Source organism: Mesocricetus auratus, unplaced genomic scaffold (assembly GCF_017639785.1).
Source record: "Mesocricetus auratus isolate SY011 unplaced genomic scaffold, BCM_Maur_2.0 Super-Scaffold_100008, whole genome shotgun sequence".
NCBI classification, from domain to species: domain Eukaryota; kingdom Metazoa; phylum Chordata; class Mammalia; order Rodentia; family Cricetidae; genus Mesocricetus; species Mesocricetus auratus.
Genome location: NW_024429192.1, coordinates 84,657,211 through 84,677,814, shown reverse-complemented (window position 1 = coordinate 84,677,814; position 20,604 = coordinate 84,657,211). Strand labels below are relative to the sequence as shown.

At 46.6% G+C, this 20,604-nt stretch overlaps 1 protein-coding gene across 1 annotated transcript; it reads right to left on the bottom strand.

Moving 5' to 3' along the window:
• Nucleotides 1–15,346: 15,346 nt before the first annotated feature.
• On the bottom strand, nt 15,347–20,302 carry Pdx1 (pancreatic and duodenal homeobox 1; the record flags this gene model as incomplete). Its single annotated transcript, NM_001310580.1, is given in 2 exon segments — nt 15,347–16,315; nt 19,811–20,302. Coding segments are annotated over 2 exon segments (852 nt in total). The 5' UTR covers nt 20,217–20,302.
• Between the last annotated feature and the right edge of the window lie 302 nt (nt 20,303–20,604).

Below are 20,604 nucleotides of genomic sequence, written 5' to 3'. Positions count from 1 at the left end.
TAGCAGGTAAGAGTGTTGTGCAATCATGGGGATGGGGATTTGGATGTCTGTGTTTAAGTAACAGGCTGTGGTTGCCCCAGGCAGGCCTGCAATCTGTCCATGTTTGGCTGGAGACAAGGTGGCTGGAGCTTGTTAGTGTCTAGCCACATAGAGGAAAACTCATCCTCCAGGTTCTGGGAGAATCCTGCCCCAAACATAGGTGGAGCCTGATGTCATCTTCTGACCTCCTTGTGAGTACAGGCATGTGTACCTTCAAACACAGACACAAATAAACACACAAAATAGTAAATAGACACACACACAGGAGAGAAAACAATAGACTAGACATGCAACTTTTGGAACTACCATGGGGTGGGAGGCAGGGAAATGATCTCTCAGAAAATATCCATTTCTCTTTTAAAATTCTTTTATTTTATGTGCATTGGTGTTTTTCTTGCATGCATGCCTATGTAGGGGTGTTGGATCCCTGGAACTGGAGTCACAGACAGCTATGAGCCGCCTTGTGGGTGCTGGGACTTGAATCCAGATCCTCTAGGAAGAGCTGCCAGTGCTCTTCACCACAGAGCCATCTCTCTAACCCTCAAATGTTCATTTCTTAATTCATAGAACCTGTGCCCGTTGCGTTGGAGCAAACAAAAGTTGTCTGGTATGGTGGCTCATGCCTTCAATCCTATGATTGAATTTCTATGAGTTCCGAGGCCAGTCTGACTTACATAGAGAGTTCCAGGTCAGCCAGGGCTGAACAATGAGACCCTGTCTCAAAAAAAAAACAAAAAACAAAAAAACAAAAAACCAACCAACCAAAACAAAAAAACCAACCAACCAAAAAACAAAAACAACAACACCAAACCCTAAATGAAAACCCCTCCATGAAGGGTCTATCAGGTAAAGATGCTTGCCACCAAGCCTGACAACCTGAACTTGTTCCCCAAGATGCTGGAATGAGGGGACAGATTCCTACAAGTTTCCTTTGCTGTCCTTACACATGCAGCCGCACAAGAGCAGGCATGCACACATACACACACACACACACTTACACACAAATAAATAATAAACATAACTATAAAAACCCTTCAGGTGAAATAAAAATACACACAGGTATAACTGAATTAAGTACCCTGGGCCAAGGGTTGAGCTCAGGGGTGAAAGTGCTTGCCTGGCATGCTTGAGTTCCTGGATGCACACACTAAAGCACTCACACGGAACACAGAGAGAAATAAGGGATTTTTGACTCTGTGACAGTAAGCACCCAAACTTCGTATCCTACAACTGTGTCCTTGTGTGCACTGATTCTAAGGGATAGGACTTCAGCTAGACTACAGCAGGGATGGCCAGCCCCCCTCCACTGTGCCTGGAGCCTGGAAATGGACTTGAAGGACCTGTGGAGGTTTTCCTAAAACCTACTAATTTTGAGTTCGAGAACAGCCTGGTCTACAGAGTCGAGTTCCAGGACAACCTGGATAACACAGAGAAATTCTGTCTCAGAAAACCAAACCAAAACAAACAAACAAACAACAACAAAAACACTCACTAATGCTTTTAGAGACTAAATTGAGTCAAAGACCAAGCTCATTCAGGTTCACTTATATATTTTTGTTTCTGTTGTTCAAGACAGGGTTTCACTATGTAGCCTTGGCTGTCCTGGAACTCATTATGTAGACCAGGCTGTCCAGGAACTCACAGAGATCTATCTGCCTGCCTCTGCCTCCCGACTGCTGGAATTGAAGGGGTGTGCAACTACACCCAACTCTACATTTTATGTGTGTGTCTGTGCGGTACATGCATGCAGTGCCCAAGGATGTCACAAGAGGGCGTCAGAGCCCTGGAACTGGAGTTACAGGCTGCTGTGAGCCACTAAGTGTGTTTTGGGCAGTCCCTATGCTTAACCACTGAGGCATCTCTCCAGCCCCTATTCAGGCTTCTTACACAGTGGTTTAGAGCTTGTTCCCATGTGTCAGGTGGATGGAGTACCAGAACCTCAGTTTAGGAACTGCTCATTTGCACCCCACTTCTTTTTTTTTTTTTTTGGTTTTTTTTTTTTGGTTTTTTGAGACAGGGTTTCTCTGTGGCTTTGGAGGCTGTCCTGGAACTTTCTTGGTAGTCCAGGCTGGTCTGGAACTCACAGAGATCCGCCTGCCTCTGCCTCCCGAGTGCTGGGATTAAAGGCGTTCGCCACCAACGCCCGGCTTTGCACCCCACTTCTAACTGACTGAAGCAATGACAAGCCTGCCAGGAATGCTCATATTGTTGATATTGCCAAGCTCTCCACACCTTGGGTAGGGCTCCCCTCCCCCAGATAGAGCCTTGCTACAGGCTGGCCTCAAACCCATGACCCTCCTGATTGAGCTTCCTTTGTGTGCCACCACGATGCCATAGCTCTTTTTTTTTTAACCTAAAAAAATTATTAAATAAAGAGATAAACTTTTCTTTTTGGTCATTTCTCCCTGGAATAAACCCACCACACAAGGCACTACATAGAGAATTGCGCTAGAACACGCCTGTAACAGGAGGAAAGTGCTGGAAACATGGCTTAGTGATGGTGCTTACCTAGCACGTGGGAGACTCTTCAATCCATCCTTAAGCATCTTTTTTTTTTTTTTTTTTTTTTTTTTTTGGTTTTTCGAGACAGGGTTTCTCTGTGGCTTTGGAGACTGTCCTGGAACTCGCTCTGTAGACCAGGCTGGTCTCGAACTCACAGAGATCCGCCTGCTTCTGCCTCCCGAGTGCTGGGATTAAAGGCGTGCACCACCAACGCCCGGCTCATCCTTAAGCATCTTAGATTACAAAACAAACAAACAAAAAAACCTGTGGGGCCAGCCAGCAAGATGGCAGAGTGGGTAAAGGAGCTTGCCGCTCAACTGAGTGGCCTAGTTCAATCCCTGGGACCCCACATGGTAGATGGAGAAAACCAGTCTCTGCTAAATTGACCTCTGACCTCCACACAAGGCACACGTACCTCCCACAGATGAATAAAGAAAGAAATGTGCTTTAAAAAATAAAAACAAGAGCCGGGCGTTGGTGGCGCACGCCTTTAATCCCAGCACTCGGGAGGCAGAGGCAGGCGGATCTCTGTGAGTTCCAGACCAGCCTGGACTACCAAGAAAGTTCCAGGACAGCCTCCAAAGCCACAGAGAAACCCTGTCTCGAAAAAACCAAAAAAATAAAAAAATCAAAAATAAAAAAATAAGATAAATAAAAAGTAAAAACAAGGCTGGAGGTGGTTCAGCAGTTCAGAGCACTGGCTGTTCTTCCAGAGGATTTGTGTCCCAGCACCCACAGGACAGAAAACAGCTGTCTGTAACTCCAGTTTGGGGCGGTCCCACACCCTCACATGGACATACATGCAGGCAAAACACCAAGCACAAGTAATAAACATAAATATTAAAAGAAGTTTACAAAATAAAATAAGGACTGGAGAGTTGACTCAGAGGTTAAGAGCACTGGCTGCTCTTCCAGAGGTCCTGAGTTCAGTTCCCAGCAACCACATGGCTTACAACCATCTGTAATGGGATCTGATGCCCTCTTCTGGCCTGCAGGTATCTATGTAAGTAGGTCACTTATAACAAAGAAATAAAAATAAAATAAAATAAATAGTGAGGAAGACTAGAATACGAAGCACCCATTGGCTCGTTAATTCCAAACTCCTCCAAACACACACTGCCCGCTACCATTTATTCTTAGTCCTGACTGCCAATAGCACCCATGTGAACTGTTTCCCATTTTTGTCTTCCCCTTCATTAAAATAACTGTATTTGCACTTTTCCCAGCCTATAGGAGTTTGGAACCCTCAGTTCCTCTGTACAGCCTTTGTTTTCTTGGGTCTAAGGTGGCCAGCCTGATCTATATATTTGGGCTGGGCATGATGGTGCTGGGACTTGAACCCGGGACTTCTGTCAATCTAGGAGATTACTCTTACTTTTTAAAAAAGATTTTAATTAAAAATTTTGTTTTTGGCCAGGTGTTGGTGGTGCACGCCTTTAATCCCAGCACTCGGGAGGCAGAGGCAGGCAGATCTCTATGAGTTCGAGGCCAGCCTGGTCTACCGAGCGAGTTTCAGGACAGCCTCCAAAGCCACAGAGAAACCCTGTCTCGAAAAACCAAAAAAAAATTTTTTTGTTTTTGGGGGGCTGGAGAGATGGCTCAGCAGTTAAGAAAACTGACTGTTCTTCCAAAGGTCCTGAGTTCAATTCCTGGCAACCACATGGTGGCTTCCAATCACCTTGAATGAGCTCTGATGCCCTCTTCTGGCATGCAGGCAGAAGATTGTATACAAAATAAATAAATAAATAAAATATATTTTTTAAAATTTGTTTTTGTTTTTCAAAACAGGGTTTCTCTATGTAACAGCCCTGGCCATCTTGGAACTCACTCTGTAGACCAGGCTGGCCTGAAACTCATAGAGATCTTCCTTCCTCTGCCTCCTAAGTGCGGGACGTAAAGGGTGTGCTCCACTACTCCCAGCTGAGATTTTTAAATTTTATTTGATGTGTAGGAGTGTTTTTCCTCCATATAAATATAAACACCATGTGTGTACTTGGTGCCAGTAGAGATCAAAAGAGGTTGTTGGATCTCCTGGAACAGGCTACAGACAATTGTGAGCCTCCATGTTGGTGCTGGGAACTGAACCCAGGTCCTGTTCAGTGCTCTTAACTGCTGAGTCTTCTGCCCAGCCCATATGCTTGTGTGTGTGTGTGTGTGTGTGTGTGTGTGTGTGTGTGTGTGTGTGTGTGTGTGTTTGTTTATTGGTTTTTCAAGACAGGATTTCTCTGTGTAGCTTTGGAACCTGTCCTGGAACTCACTCTGTAGATCATGCTAGCCTCGAACTCACAGAGATCTGCCTTCCTCTGCCTCCTCTGCTGGGATTAGAGATGTATGCCACCACCATGCATCAAGCTCATAGGCTTTTATGGAATAAAAACAAATGCCAGGAAAACCAGGGACTATAGCATAATAGAACAATCTGTTGCCAAGAGCAACTTGCTTAGAGGTGCCTTGGCCAGGTGATGCTGGTCAGAAATAGAAGGAAGGAAATCTTATTTTCCCCTCTCCCTGCATCTCAGGACATCCCACAACCCCTCCACTCATGCTGACCTTCAACGGTGAGGTCTCAGGGTGTTCAAAGTCAGGTCCCCTTCCCAAGTCCAGAGCCCAGACCATTCATTGTTTCTGGATGCCGAGTTCTTCCAAGCGACCAGTGATTAATGAGGTGAAGGGATTTGCAGACTTCCTGGAGCGGACCTAGTTGTAGTTTGATAGATTCATTATGCTTCCCGTGAGAAAAGTGGCAATTTATAGTTAGTATTCTTTTTAAATAGTGCTGATTTTTCTCAATGTAAAGTAAGGCTCAAGCAAGGAAAGAAAACTGTAATTCTATTCAGTTAACCACTGACAACATTTAAAAAGTTTACTTTTAACTGAAACAATGACAACAACAACTGATTCATTCCACTTGTCAAAAAATACAATGTGGGGGCTGGAGACAGGTCCAGAGGTTGGTGCTGGCTGCCCCTGCGGTGGACATAGCCGAACCCACAGACTCAGAATTTGAAAACTACTCTTTCTCTCTCCCCCTCTCGCTTCCAGACCCTAATTTTTCTGTTTTCAAAGAGGGTGCAGTACAGGACTGTGCCAATTGGTACACTAACATAAGCAGACTCTAAATAGGCAATGTAAACATTACACCACTCAGAGATGTTCCTCCCTTTAAACGAAAACACAAACAAACAAAAGGTCTCGCTGTGTAGCCCTGGCTGGTCTGGCCTGGAATGTGCTATGTAGAGCAGACTGACCTTGAACTCAAAGATATCCTCCTGCCTCTGCCTTCAGAGTGTTGAGATTAAAGGTGTGCACCTCCATATCCAGCACCCCACAAGTTTTAAGAACAGGCTTGGTCAGACATAGTGGTGCATGCCTTGAAGCTCAGTGTTTTGGTGGCAGAAGCAGGTGGATCTCTATGAGTTCAAAACCAGCCTGAGATATACAATAAGACTCCATAACACTTTATGGCGGTCCGAATAACTCTCACTATATGTAGCGTACTCTGGTGCTTCTCATTCTATCTCGTTTTATTATTTTTAAGTGTGAGTGTGTGGGTATGTGCAGATGTGTGCAGGTGTGTGCATGTATGTGTGTGTTGCTAGAGATGGAATTCATAGCCTTGGGAATTCTAGGTAAGACCTGTCCTGCTCATTGAGCTACATCTCTGCCTTCTATTTTATTTAAGTAAAAATAAGTAGTAGCAAATTATTAAATTGACTTCATCAACTGTTAATTGGTTACAGGTAAGTGTTTGAAAAATACCAGCTTAGAGGAGAGGAGAAACTTGGTTACACAATGACAGGTAACATGTATCACTTCAGAAAGAGCTTTTCAAATGTATTGTGCATTTTGAAGTATTTTAAAATTTATTTTTATGTGTATAGGCATCTTATAGTTCCATGTATCCCTGTATCCATGTATCCAGACCTCTACAAGAGCAGCTATTGGGGCCAGGTGTTGGTGGCACATACCTTTAATCCAAGCACTTGGAAAGCAGAGGCAGGCTGATCTCTGTGAGTTCAAGGCCAACCTTGTCTACAGAGTGAGTTCCAGGCAGGCTCAAAAAAAAAAAAAAAAAAAAAAGAAAGAAAAGAAAGTGCCGCTGCTCTTAACTGTTGAGCCATCTCTTCAGCCCCCCCGCCCCCATGATTTATTTCATTTGACATTCACAGCAGTCCTGTAGAGCATGTTCCCTCAAATGACTACTGTGACAAAGACTCACAGACACTGAGTTTTCTGCGTTCAGGAGGGAAGTGGGCGGTGGACACAGAGCTAGAAATGGATTTTTCTGACTGACGAATCTCAGCCTTGCTCCATGTCCTGTGTTAGCATGGATACAAGGTTCAGCTCTTCCTGAACACTAATTTTAGTTTTGAGTTTTCTGATAGCTAAGGCAAACAGTGGGCTCCAGAGTCTCGCTGTTTGAAGAAAGCAAGTACACACATTTGAATAAACTTCCTTCTGGCACTGAATTCCAGGACACGGGCTCCCTATACAGAACTATTGTACAATAATGAATATTGTTTTCACTAGTGGTCTTTTTCATAAAACACCAAATTGTCAGAACAAGCTTCTTTTTTTAAAAAGATGTACTTATTTATTTCAAGACAGGGTTTCTCTCTGTAGCCCTGGCTGTTCTGGAACACACTCTGTAAACCAGGCTGGCCTCAAACTGAGATCTGCCTGCCTCTGTCTTACAAGTGCTAGGACTAAAGGTATGTACTACCACCTTTAGCTCAAGATTTTATTTATTTATCTGTGTGTGTGTGCGCGCTCTTGCACAATCAAATGCAGGTCTCCAGGGAGGCCAGAAGAGCATATCAGATCCCCGGGAACTAGTTATAGGTGGTTGTAAGCCACCTGGCATAGGTGCTGGGAATAGAACTCTGGTCCTTTGGAAGAGTGGTACATGTTCTTGGTTGCTGAGCCAGGCTCCAGCCTTTCAGGACAAGTTTGTAAAATTATGTAAAAACATAAGTGTTTATGTATTTATTATTTAGTTACTTACTTTTGTATTATGTACCTATGTATTTGTTCATTTATTTACTTATTTAAAATTTAAAAGTTACATGTATGTATTTGTTCATCTATCCATCTATCTATATCTATCATCTATCTACAATCTATTTTCTGTCTATGAATCATCTATCTTTTTATCTATCATCTATCTAACTACAATCCATTTTCTGTCTATTAATCATCTATCTGTCTGTCTGTCTGTCTATTTACCTGTCCATGTGAGATGCATATACTATAGTTCTCAAATGTCTTTGTCTGTTGAGTCATTTAGTTGGCCCAGAGTTGGTATTTGTAACCCCTTACCATCAATATTCATTTTTATTTCTTTCTTCTTTTGGGGGGTTCTTCTGTATGCTAGGCAGTTACTCTACTGCCCTCACCCTACCCTAAGGTAGGGGAATGCAGGCAAGCTCACTACTAGTCTGTATTACACAAAGAGTCCTTATCTAAAAACAAAAGAAAACAACCGAACAGTAAATAAAACAAAACAAAGCCCCCGGGGCTTAGGTCAAGATAAGGTTGTTCTTTTTGGAGAGTGTGCTGCTACATTTGCTCAGCTAGTTGGCAGACCCAAGTCTTAGTGGTTGGAGAACTGCTCCCTCCCACGCTATTGCTGAGTGTCCAATATAAGCTCTTTAAGGTCCCTGACCTCAGCATCCCTCTGAAGCCCTTTTGACTCTGTAAGGGCTCACATTCACAGACCTGAGGGTTCTCATTGTCATCTTTCAGTCTTTTATAGATTGCAGTTATGCCTACCTCGCCTTTGTTTCTTACCTCCCACTGCTTAAACAGTAGGCAAAACTACACAGAGAAACCATGTGTTGGAATAAAAAAGGAGGTATGGCAGCTGGAGTGCAGCACCGTGGGACTTAACAGACAGCACAGGGCTAGAATGGGCAGCCGAGAAGCAACATCCCAGTCTACAGGATTTGCCTTCAGATTTCCATGAAGGACAGAAAGGAACTGCATACATTTAAGTCACTGTTATTTGTGGTCTCTAGTAATCACACCGAAATCAATGGATATAGTAACAGCCAAGGAAATGACTTATAAATGAAGTCTGGGGACAATCTCTTAGTCTTGAGGTCCTAAGAATTCCTATGCAAACCCCACTTTATCAAAAATGCTTCTATTCCCAGTCCCCTAACTATCCTAGAATTAGATGATGCATACATGTCCTATGTGCAAAGCCAGATGCCCGTGGGTACTAGTGCTAGTGGCTGTGGCTTCAATGCTGTGTCATTTGTAGGCATTTCTTTGTGTCCGGCTGGTACCAATGTCACTTTGCAATCCACACGCTCTGGTCAGGGCCCTGAACCAAACTCAGGTGTCCGACAGAGGGGGATATAAGGACCTTAAAAATGGGCATGGTATTACTAATGTTGTCTCCCCTGGGGCCCGCTGGACAAAGCTCTGCCACCTATCTAGTAGGAGATTTGAGGCCTCAGCTTTTGGAGGGATCGCTCGCTTCTGAAAAGCCCTATTCTGGTGGAATATACTCTTCACATAAACCATTTCACAACAATCATGGGAGATGAGAAGAGCCCTAATTCCAGGGGCCATAGACAGGGTCAAAGGGATTAAGTTATTTGCCCTACTTCAGAAGGGCAATAAATAACGGTCACAGCTCAGGAAGCCAAACCCTGTCCAGGGTTCTGAGGAAAACCTTTTCATTCTTGCATGTGACCCAGGGTCTTTCCATTTCTCTTCTGCTGAACCTGAGGACAAATGTTAGCTTGAAAGATATCTGTGCCTCAGTGTTTGCTTGCATCCTTGTGGAGGGACCCACACATAGGGGGGGCATCATCTACTTCATTGCACTCCCCTTTTGGAAATTTACCCTTGCAACATTAAGTCCAAACAAATAAGCATTCATTCATCATAAGGAATCCAATAAATACAGGATCTTCACCTTTTCAATTTTTGGTGATATATTGTGTGTATCTTTTTTTCTGAAGTAGAAACCTTTCTGTGGTCTTATGGTTGTGGCGCACACCTCTAATCCCAGCAGTTGGGAGGCAGAGGCAGGTGGATCTCTGTGAATTTGAGCTCAGCCTATGAGTGTGAGTTCCAGGACAGCCAGGGCTACACAGTGAAATCTGTTTCAAAAAACCAGAAAGAATAAAGGAAGCAAGAAAGAGAAGAAACAATTCCATGTAATATAGAAAGCATTCCCACATGTATTTAGTTGTGTGAACCTCCTGAGTGATCTGGAACTTGGGCAAATAGTAGATAGGATGTTTTCAAGCCTCTTAGCCTTACAAATCAGGGTTGGTGGAGAAGTCAGAAAAAAACAAGAATTCATTCAGATAAAAATATAATTCATTCATAGTTATAGCAAAAAAAGTCACTCTACATTTGAAGAGTTTACTGTGTCACAGTGCAGACAGGAACCTTGAATGCGATGGACTGAATTACAATGGTGGCCACTGAACCCAGGGGCTGGTTACAAGCTGGGCAAGTGCTTTAGCCCCAGATAAAAGAGTATAAGTTTTCAGCCGGGTGTTGGTGGCGCATGCCTTTAATCCCAGCACTCAGGAGGCAGAGGTGGGCGGATCTCTGTGAGTTCGAGGCCATTTTGGTCTACAAAGTGAGTTCCAGGACAGCCTCCAAAGCTACAGAGAAACCCTGTCTCGAAAAAACAAACAAACAAACAAAAAAAAGAGTATAAGTTTTCATTGCCTTTGTGTTTAAGAAAAGACTCTAGGCAATCCAACTCCTCGAAGTTGAATTGTAGAGTACTGTTTAAAGTTGGAGTTATCTATGATTTCAAAAGTAATGGTATCTCATCTGTATTTTACAAGTGGAACCCAGGGCCATGTGCATGCTAGGCAAGAGCTCTGTTAGTGAGCTACACATACCCATCAGAGAAAGTAATTTTCCTGAAAGGGTTGGAATGAGGTTTTACAACGCTCTTTCCAGCGACTGATAAACAAATACAGCTTTGAAATGGCATTGAGTCTGATATCCTGAGGAAGTCCAAAAACTAGATCAGGTTGGCCAGCCTCTTTCCCCTGGAACAGTTACTTGGAGCCACTGTTTGAAGAGTTTAACCTTCCTTTCCTGCTGTATCTGGCTGTCCTCTTCACTTTCCAATCTACCCACAGAGATAAATTCCCAGAGGTCTCCAGCTATTGACAGTTCTTGCAGGGACACCTTCCTGCTTCCTAGCGCCCTACCTTGGTTTCCCACTAGCTTGCAAGAGGTGGGCTTGAGTACAGCTTGAGTCAGGGTCAGTTGAGAACTCTGCCCTTTCTGGACCCTCTCAGTCATACGGTTTTCAAGGGCACTTGTATGAGAACCTGTTAAAGACATGACTGGTTTTTGCCATGACCTCAAATTTTCTCGAAAGGATTTGAAAGTTACTCTGGTGACACACGGGGTTGAAACTTTTGTAGAAGATGATAGAAAAATATAGACAGCTTCTCCAGCCTTCATTGTTGTTCAAGATACAATGAACAGGGACAATTTTTATCAGAGTGAGGCCCCATGTGTATAGAACATATAATGGGCTTGACTATAAGGTACCGTGTGTAAAGAACTTGCAATGGGCTTGGCTGTGTTCCATGGTGGAAAACTTGCCTAGTGTGAGTGCAGCCCTTTGTTTCACCTCTAAAACACAGAGAAGGAAAAAGAAGGAAAAAAGGGAAAGAAGAAAGGAAGGAAGGGAGGGAGGGAGGGAGGGAGGAGGGGAGGGAGGAGGGGAGGGAGGAAGGGCCAGGCATGGTGGTGCACACCTTTAATCCCAACACTGGGGGGTGGGGAAGAGGCTGATTGATCTCTGTTAGTCAAAGACCAATATGGTCTGCAAATGGAGTTCCAGTTAAGCTAGGATCACATAGTGAGACCTTGTCTGTAAAAATAAATAAATAAACAAATAAATAAATAAGAAGAAAGAAGGAAGAAAAAAGGAAAGGTACACAGGAAAGCAGCCCAGGTGTTTAGTGCCATCTGGCCATTGTGACTATGGCAACCTACCTGACACATAGTAGACATATGAACATAAACACATCATATGGGCTATGCAGGCATATCCAGACACACAAGTTGGACTCACCCTTAGACATCAACCATACAAACATGGATATACAAAGAGGTGCAAACTCACAGAGGGAGACTGATAAGGGATGTGTATGGTAGAACTAGAATAGGTAGTTAGATGGCTGTGGTTAAGGACATAGGCAGCTCTTCCAGAGGAACTGGGTTTGATTCTCAGTACCCACATGGTGGCTCACAACCATCTGTCATTCTAGTTCCAGTGAATATGACGCCCTCTTCTGGCCTCCACAGGTACCAGGCACAGTACACACATATACATGCAGGCAAACCATCCATACATAGAAAGTAAAATAATATTAATATTTTTATAGACATGCAATAGGTAGACTTCATTAACATGAAAGAGCAGCACTTATAGTTTATTAGACACCAGGGCTGGGTTAACTGGAGGAGAGGATGTGGAGGTGTCATTACCAGTTCAGGAGCCTGATTAACTTCTATTCACTCTGGGAAATTCACAGATAATCTCCAGGACTTCGTTGAATGTTAGGGCAAACACAGTAGGGACTCCAGCTTAGGACAAGATCCTGATAATTGCTGCTACCTTTAGATCAGAGTTCCTGAGCACAGGTACACGCCTTACAGTTAGCGTGTTCCGAGAGTACCACATAACTGAGTTCTTGCTACTGTGTAGTATGAATCTGGCTGAGGTGAACTATCTGAGCATCTGAGAGCAAAGACACAGGAAACGGTGTAGATGAAGAAATGCAAAGGCTCTGTTTGTTTCCTATGTGTTGTACTAGTTTTATCACCAAGCTGCTTCCTTCATTCTGGTCTTGGGCTGGGGATTCACAGGACTTGGAAAAACCCACAGAAGTCCCTCAGCTCAGGCTCTCTGGTTCAGGTTACCTGTTTCCAGAGGTTTCCAGGCAAGGGTGTGCTTTGAGGAAGCTGGTGGTGTTCTCCAGGGCTCTACTGCTTTGACCACAGCAGTGTGGCTCAGGACTGATCCACACATCTGTGATCCAGCATGGCCTCTCTCTTTACTTGATGAATTCCAGAGGAATGGCAGGACATGTGGATTCTGCCCAGGGCATCCCCAGGAAAAGAAGTGGGGCATGGAGGTGTAGGCAGACATGCATGTACAGTGCTCACATACCCTCCCCTAACACTTTCCAAAGTCACCCTTGTCTGTTCCCTACAGGATGAGCACATAAAACACCCCCGGGAGCAGAGGGAGGTCTGCAGTCCCCTCACCCCCACCCTCTGCCTATTTTCTCATCCTTAAAGCCACACCCACTTGGAAACCCAGGCTTATTCACTGGCTTGAGCTTGGAGCTCCCAGTGCCTATAGTCCATCCTCAAGGGCCACAATGTGTGTCCCTTCCTGCCTCCACCCCCAAGTCAGCTCTGGTATATAGGTGGAGACCTGTATTCTGCTCTCACTTCTGTGGCTGAATCTCATCCTCCTACCCAAGGTATGCCAATGAAGCCCTCCCCATACCCACCACTGCCCCCACACAGCCCAGTTTGATATTCCCTGAAGAGCCTTGTTCTCTCTCACTTTCTTGAGGACTGTCCCAGGAAGGGAGGCTTCTACTGGAAACTGAGGGACAGCACCTGCCTCCTACACCACATGTACTGAAGGATATTTGCTAGACCTCCTTTCATCTTCATTATGGGCCCCCAATACACGACAGAATAGAATTACGTGACTCAATCAAGACTGCATGTAGGTAAGGAGATGGAAGATACAAGGTCAGGGGAACAGATTGTTTTATTTTTAGAGTGTTCTGAGCACAGACCATGCCGCAGGTGCCCCAGGTCTGCCTACCAGACCTCGGCCCTCATGCTCACAAGCAGAAAGTGGTGATCGCTCTCCTGGCTGATCTAAAGGTCACAGCCTCCACCAGTCAGCCTTGCCCCAAACTCCAAGCTCCAGCCTGCCTGCACCTTTTCCCCCTGGATGTGTCCCAGAGCCCGGTGTAGTATGGAAGCTGTAACCTAGTAGTTAATGCCCAGAGTGAGGCTGAGATTCTCGACTCTCAGAGCAGACTGGTTTACTCTGGAACCCAAACTTCTGGAGGCAAAAGGACCGGTCTCAGTCTCCACCAACCTTACAGAAGCATTCTGAGAAGAATTACCTGGAGGAGGTTGCTGTGGCAACAAAGGAGTTTTGTAAAACTAGAAGAACTCACCTAAGATCAGTGGGGACATGAAAATCCCATCAACAGGGTGGGGGACTGCCAAACGGGAGGCCTCTCAGGAACCCGTGGAGACTGGGAGAGGATGGTGACCAGGGTCTAGTTACTAAGGAAACTGGTCATGAATAGTCACAAAACAGTAGCTAATAATTGTGGATGGATGACTCTTCTAGATATTAAACTAAACCCATTGATAGTCTTTATTTAAAACCCTACAGCAACCCTATAAGGTAGCACAAAATTTTGCCATTGCATTAAAGTGGGAGAAGATCTTAAGTCATTCTTCCTTCCTTCTTTCCTTTTTCATTTCCTTCTTTCTCTCCCTTCCATCCACCCTTCCACCCTTCCTCCCTCCCTCCCTCCCTCCCTCCCTCCCTCCCTCCCTTCCCCCCTTTCTTCTTCCTTCCCTCCCTCCCTCCTTTCCTTCTTTCTGAGACAGGGTTTCTCTGTGTAGCCCTGGTTGTCCTGGAACTCGCTCAGTAGACCAGGCTGGCCTCAAACTCACAGAGATCCATCTATCTTTGCCTCCCCAGTGCTGAGATTAAAGGCGTGCACCACCAATGCCCGGCTCAAATCATTTTTCTACATCTCCAATGTAGATGTGTCACACTTCAGAGCCCAAGTCGTGTGCAGCGTCCACCTGGAGAGGGCACGTTCACTCTGAAGAGAAAAACCCTCCTTTCTGATTTAGGAGAGTTTCTTTCGACCAAGTTGCGACTCTTTAAGAAACAGGGCAAATTATTAAACTAAACAAGTAAAAACTAAAACTGCCTATAGTCTCTCTGTGTGTAATAGAAGAGCAGCAATTCCAGAGTCTTAGGCTAACACTGTGGGGTGCTCAAGAGGCAGGACTAAAGTGATTCTGGAGTTGGCTGCCAACTAAATCAATCCTGGCCCTGGGTCTCTGAGGGTGGAGACTCACTCACTCACTCACTGATTCAAATAACAAACAAACGAAACCAAAACCAAACACTTTCTCCAGAAAACCTGTTTTGTTTTGTTTTGTTTTACTTATTTTTTTGAGACAGAGTTTCTTAGTGTAATCCTGGAACTGTCGACCAGGTTGGCCTCGAACTCAGAGATGCACCTGTCTCTGCCTCCTAAGTGCTGGAATTAAAAGTGCTGCTGCCGCCCTTGCATCAGCTGTCACCACCCACCCAGTTTGAAGCGGGATAATTCTTAATGGAAAAACGCTAGTTAAAATTAAAGGGAGATGGAAACATCCTTTGGAGAGGTTTGGAATAAGGTCAGGAGAGTGTCTTTATTACCTCTCATGATATTTCATATTTATTAAGCATTTCCCACAAACGACCTAAACATAAGGTTCAGACCTTGAAAGGAGCAACGGACTGACTTGGAAACTGCAGTCCTGTCAGCAAAGAACAGCTAATTTTGAAGCTTTAAATGAACACAACCGTGTTCCCGAAACCTTCAAAATACTGGAAACCACGGCAGGGCTCTGTGAGTAGTTTTCCAAGGTGTACCGGGGCACCCGGCTTCCTTCTGGGAAGGTATCTGAACTCTAAATAGAAACCTCAAACGGGAAGAGTTTCTGCTCTTCAAAGGAAAGGGTGCAGGCTGAAGGATGGATGTAATGAAATATTTTACTAAAGAGGGGAAGAATCTAGGGGAGGGGAAGTAGGAAAGGAGGGAGCAGGCGAAGAGGAAGGGCCGGCAGGAAGAAGCACACGCGTCCCCGCAACTTTGAAACCTCTAGCAGTTCATTTTCATGATTCCTAACCTTAAAATGGTCGACCCAGCCGTTGTTTCTGGGCAGACAAAGGCACCCAGACCGGCTTGCCCGCTGGACATCGGCGAATGCTCAAGTTTGTACCCTTTTCGTCCCTGTGGAGTCCAGTTCTCCTTATTTGACCAAGGAAAGAGTCTTGGAGGCAGGGAGAGACGTGCCCAACAGAGGCGCCACCTCAAAAGGTTTCCGAAGCCAAGGCCTCTTTTTCCCCTCCCCCCCAAGTCTGCCAGCATCTCTCCGGCCGTACCCAACTGGCATGTGCCCTCAAGATTTTCTTGCGTGGCATCAAGGTTAAGTTTCATCATTCCCTCCCTATCTAGCTGCCCACGCGCATGGAAGTCACCTTCAGCCTGCCGTCCTCACCGAGGTTCTTGCGGTCGCCGAGGCGCGATGCTGGAGGGCTGTGGTGACGCACTAAGGCCCGGAGGCAGGCGGCCCTCCCTGGCTGCAGCGGGGACGCCTGGGGGCACAGCACCACCGGGAGGTGGTGGCGGCGGCAGGGCCAGCAGCTCCTCGCCAGAGGTCACCGCACTATCCTGTTCTGGCTCCTCGCCCCCAACTCCCCCACTCGCGGTCCCGCTACTTCGCTTTTTATCCTCCTCCTTCTTCCACTTCATGCGACGGTTTTGGAACCAGATCTTGATGTGTCTCTCGGTCAGGTTCAGCATCACTGCCAGCTCCACCCTGCGAGGTCGGGATATGTATTTGTTAAATAAGAATTCCTTCTCCAGCTCCAGCAGCTGCGCCCGCGTGTAGGCTGTACGGGTCCGCTTGTTCTCCTCCGGTTCCACTGCGTATGCGCCGCCTGTGGGAGACACAGTTGGTCAGTGCGGTCCCCAAGGCCCAGTGTAGCCCAAATATTTCATCCCCAGCCCAAGGACAGCCATCCTTCTGATCGTGACGGGTCAGTCCAACCACAGCCCCTTTGCTCCAGAGCCCAGTGTGGCAACCCTACCACAGCCCTTCGGGCTCTCACCTCGATACCACGCTTGGGTTTGCCAACCAGACGTTTCAAAATGAGTTCATTTAACGGATGTTAAAATGGTTAAAATGCACACAATAGATACTAAGGCAATGACATGCCTTAAACACAGGATTTTAAACAAACTTTCAGACATCGACCCAGTACTGTCTGACCGTATGAAATAGGGTTCGAATTACTATCCCGTCTTTATAGGGATCTATAGAAACGATAAACGTTTCTAGACTAAACTTTTACCACATATAATGCTAATTTTCCTCTTTATTCACTGTTTCATTAAAACAACGTTAAACTATTTTTAACAAGATCAGCAGCTTGACACAATCTTTAATTCCAGCACACAGGAGGCAGAGGAAGAACAGGCAAATGGAGGCCAGTCTGGTCTCCATAACTAGTCCCAGGCCAGCAACAGCAATGTAATGAGATCCTGTCTCAAACAATATTTTTAAAATGAATTTAATGACTTACTAATGGATGCAGGTTGAAGTCTGAAAAGATCATGTTGCCTGTCAAGTTATGGGTACATTTTGTTATATCTTTTAACATCTATTATTATTTATTTAAATATTTATTATTTTGTGTGTAGGGTATACATATGCTGCAACATGCATGGTGGTGTGAGGACAACTTTTGGGAGTTGGTTCTTCTTTTAAATCTTAGGTTCCATGGATCCAACGAAGGTCTTCTTAAGGCTGACAAAAGGAAAGTTTCTTTACATACTGAGCCATCAACCTGGACCCATATATTTTTTAAAAGTATAGTTACATTGCAATTAGCCCCAACTTGAGAGGTGATCGTTACTTTAATTTCAGTTAGTGCCCTGCCTCTGAGAAGAAATAGCATTTTGGGGACGGACACACTTAGCAGGAGACAGTTAACTCCTCACTCTGCGTTGTGGCATCAATATTGGCAGAGGCCAGGTCCGAGCTGAATTGAGAGCTATTCTAGAGAAAGGATAGCACCAAGGGACTTGCCAGTTCCAGCTCCAAACCTCGTCTAAAGCAAGCAACAAACCCAAGTTGCCAGGCAATCAATGCCACACAGGGAGCGTTCTGCAGGTCTGGATCTTCTCTGTCTGTACAGAGAACCTAAATGCCGGACTGTGGACACTGGTTTAGGGCTCTCAACCAAAGCTGGAGGAAGAGGCCGAGGCCGACTTGATTCTCGACAGAGACAAGAGGCATGAGTGTGATAAGGGCAAGGATTAATTTCCTATATGAAATCTGCTCCTGGGTTTTTCTCCAGACCAAGAGGAGGCACCAGAAGCTGCGGTGAGACTCCTAAACCACTCTTTGGAAAGCGGCTCTTCTCTCCAGGAACAAACCTTTCCCGAAAGAGAGAGAAGAGACTTACACAGAATGAAGCATTTAAAAAGGTCAACCATGGTTTCATAAATGTAACTCACAGGTTCTTCCAACTCCTGCCCTCAGCTGCCCTCTTTGCCAAGTCCTAGTGAAAAGCTATGTGGATCTGTGACCTGCTAGAGAAAGCCGAGGATGGGAGTTAAAGTTGGAATCTGCTGACGAGAAAATGTTCAGAGTTCCCCGGTCTATCTTTTCTGGGACTCGGAGTAGACCGGCCAGTGATGAAGTTCATTTAGCTTCAATTATTTTCAAGTGCCTGTCGCCATTAGTATTCGCATTTCTTCTGTGAACCTTTAGCTCTTTGTACCTTTTGCAAGGGTTGTGAAACCCCACTAAGCACGCGCAAGAGGGCTTGCTATACTTTGAAGTTCTGCTATACTTTGAAGTTCTTCCAAAGTGGAGGCGGCTGGAGCTCCCTTGCAGGCCTCCACCCAGAGAAGAGAGTCAGACATGCAGAGAGGGTCAGAAGGGACCCGCAGAGGCTTCCAGCTCCCGAATTCTGTACTCCGAAGGTGTCTTCAAAGTGTTCTCCAAACACAGGAAAAGTTGTGGGCTTTCCCTCAGAATTTACTCTATGGTTTCTTTTCTTTCAGCCCTAGTCCAGCGCGGAGCAGATAGCCAGGAAGAGTCTCCAGGGCTCTGCGCGAGAAAGCCCGGAAAGATGGGATCCTTGAGAAGAAACTATAGACTGAGAGCCCGCTGGGCGGAGGGGAAGTCTTTCGTTAGTCCAAAAAACTGGGTCTCAACGACCTTTGGCCTTGAGACACCCCTGCAGCATCTACCTCCTGCTTGGAACGAGGGACTGACGCCCTCAGCAAGAGTTTAGGACCTGGTTTAAGTCAGGATTGTTGCCTTGGCGAGAAAATGAATTGGTGAGAGGTGCCCCTGGGACCTTGGTGAGCCTGGCTATCCCAGGCCCTCTCAAGAGCATTGCTTGGTTGCTCCTGGTGCAGTGTCAGGCTCCTTAGACAGCCCCTGAAGACATGACGTTGAGAATTCTCAGGGGATGCCAACTCCAGCTTAACCCCTGGTTCCTGACAGTCAGTCGGAAGGCAAAAGCAAAAACAGCTATTTGCAGTACAGGTGTGACCAGAAGTGACTGCAGCCCGGAAGAGATAACATTGTGCAGCGGCGGGCACAGGCCCCGCGCAAATTCGCTGCCAGCATCCGGAGGGAAAGGGACCTAGGGCTTGTTCTGCTTCGCCTACCCGCTGCCAGGACCGACTTAACACAAAGCAGGCGGCTCCCAGAGCTAAGGAAAGCCGGGGTCTTGCTTCACTGGGATGGACTGCAGGAAAGAGGCCCATCCTTCTGCATATTTTCTTACTGGGACACAGCACGAGAAGACCCTTCAAAACACCCTTTGGTTGGTCCAAAAAGAATTGGTATCCCAGACGCCTCTCCCAGCTGCCACGCTTGGGAGTCGCCTTTCGGTGAGCCCCTCACTTTGCCCCAGTCTCTCCCTGTTCGCTCCCATCCCCTTCCCTACCCTAGGGCCTCCGGACCCTTGGCAGGCCTGGATCGATGTGATTCTCCTTTCCCTTCCTGCTTTTCTGTTTCCACTCGGTGCCCTAGGAGGCCCATTTTCTTTAATAAAGCCATTAGGACAGGGCCGGGAACTGAAGGTGCCCAAGGCTCTGAAAGAGTTACAGCCTAGGTGAGGCAACTTGATGTCCACTACCTGGGAGTCTTGGGATTCCAGATCTCTCGCTGCAGAAGGATCCAGAGAGTTCAAAAGCTCTGAGCCTGATAGGCCTCGGCTTTCTCGGGCGCGTGGGAGCCGGCTCCCTGGTTAAGAAGGGCTTAGGACATCCGCAAGGAAGGGAGAGTGCTAGTGGAGAAGAGGCTTCCAAGATGACTCCGGGGAGTTTATGCTAAGCCTGCTTTATCCCAGCGTGTTGGAGGGGAGCTGAGTCTACACTAGGAAAAGAGAAAGGGAGAAAGCCAGGCTTACCTGCCCACTGGCCTTTCCACGCATGAGCTTTGGTGGATTTCATCCACGGGAAAGGGAGCTGACCGCGGCTGGGCTCTTCCAGGCCCCCAGGCTCTGTTCCATTCGGGAAAGGCCCGGAGGGCGGGTGGGCGAGCCCGAGTTGAGCAGGGAGGTGGTGGTGGAGGTGCGCCACCGCAGGGTCTTCGGCGAGCGGGGGCACTTCGTACGGGGAGATGTCCGGGGGACTTCCCTGCTCCAGTGTCCCCAATGCTCCTGCGAACTGGGGTGGCGGCGGAGGTGGGGGCTGGCGGCCCATGTACAGGCACGCAGGGGGGTTAGCGCTGAATTCTGGCACCGGGCCCCTCTGGAATGCGCAAGGATCCTTGTAGAGCTGTGTGGCCGCATAGTACTGCTCCTCACCGTTCATGGTGGCAGCGGGCACTTGGGAGGGACAGTAGCCCCGGGTAGGAAACTGCAAGTCAGGCCTTGGCGCTGCTCACGGACTCCCAACGCCACCCCAGATCGCTTTGACAGTTCTTCACTGCTCTCCGGGGGAAGCAAGGGCTGGCGGGGGACAGACAAACCGGCCGCCGTGCCATAGGCTCTGAGGCACCCCACGTGGCTCAGCCTGGAGCCATTATTGGCCTGGAGGACTGCCTTAAGAAGGAGGCCCAGGTGCCCGCGAACACCTGCATCTGTTTCAATTTTCTCTCCCGAGTCGGCTGAACCCCCTCCTCTGTCTGCAGCAGGCAGGGAGGTCACCAAAGCCGGGCTCGCAAAAGTACTAGAGAGTTCATTCTTTTACAGAACCGCCA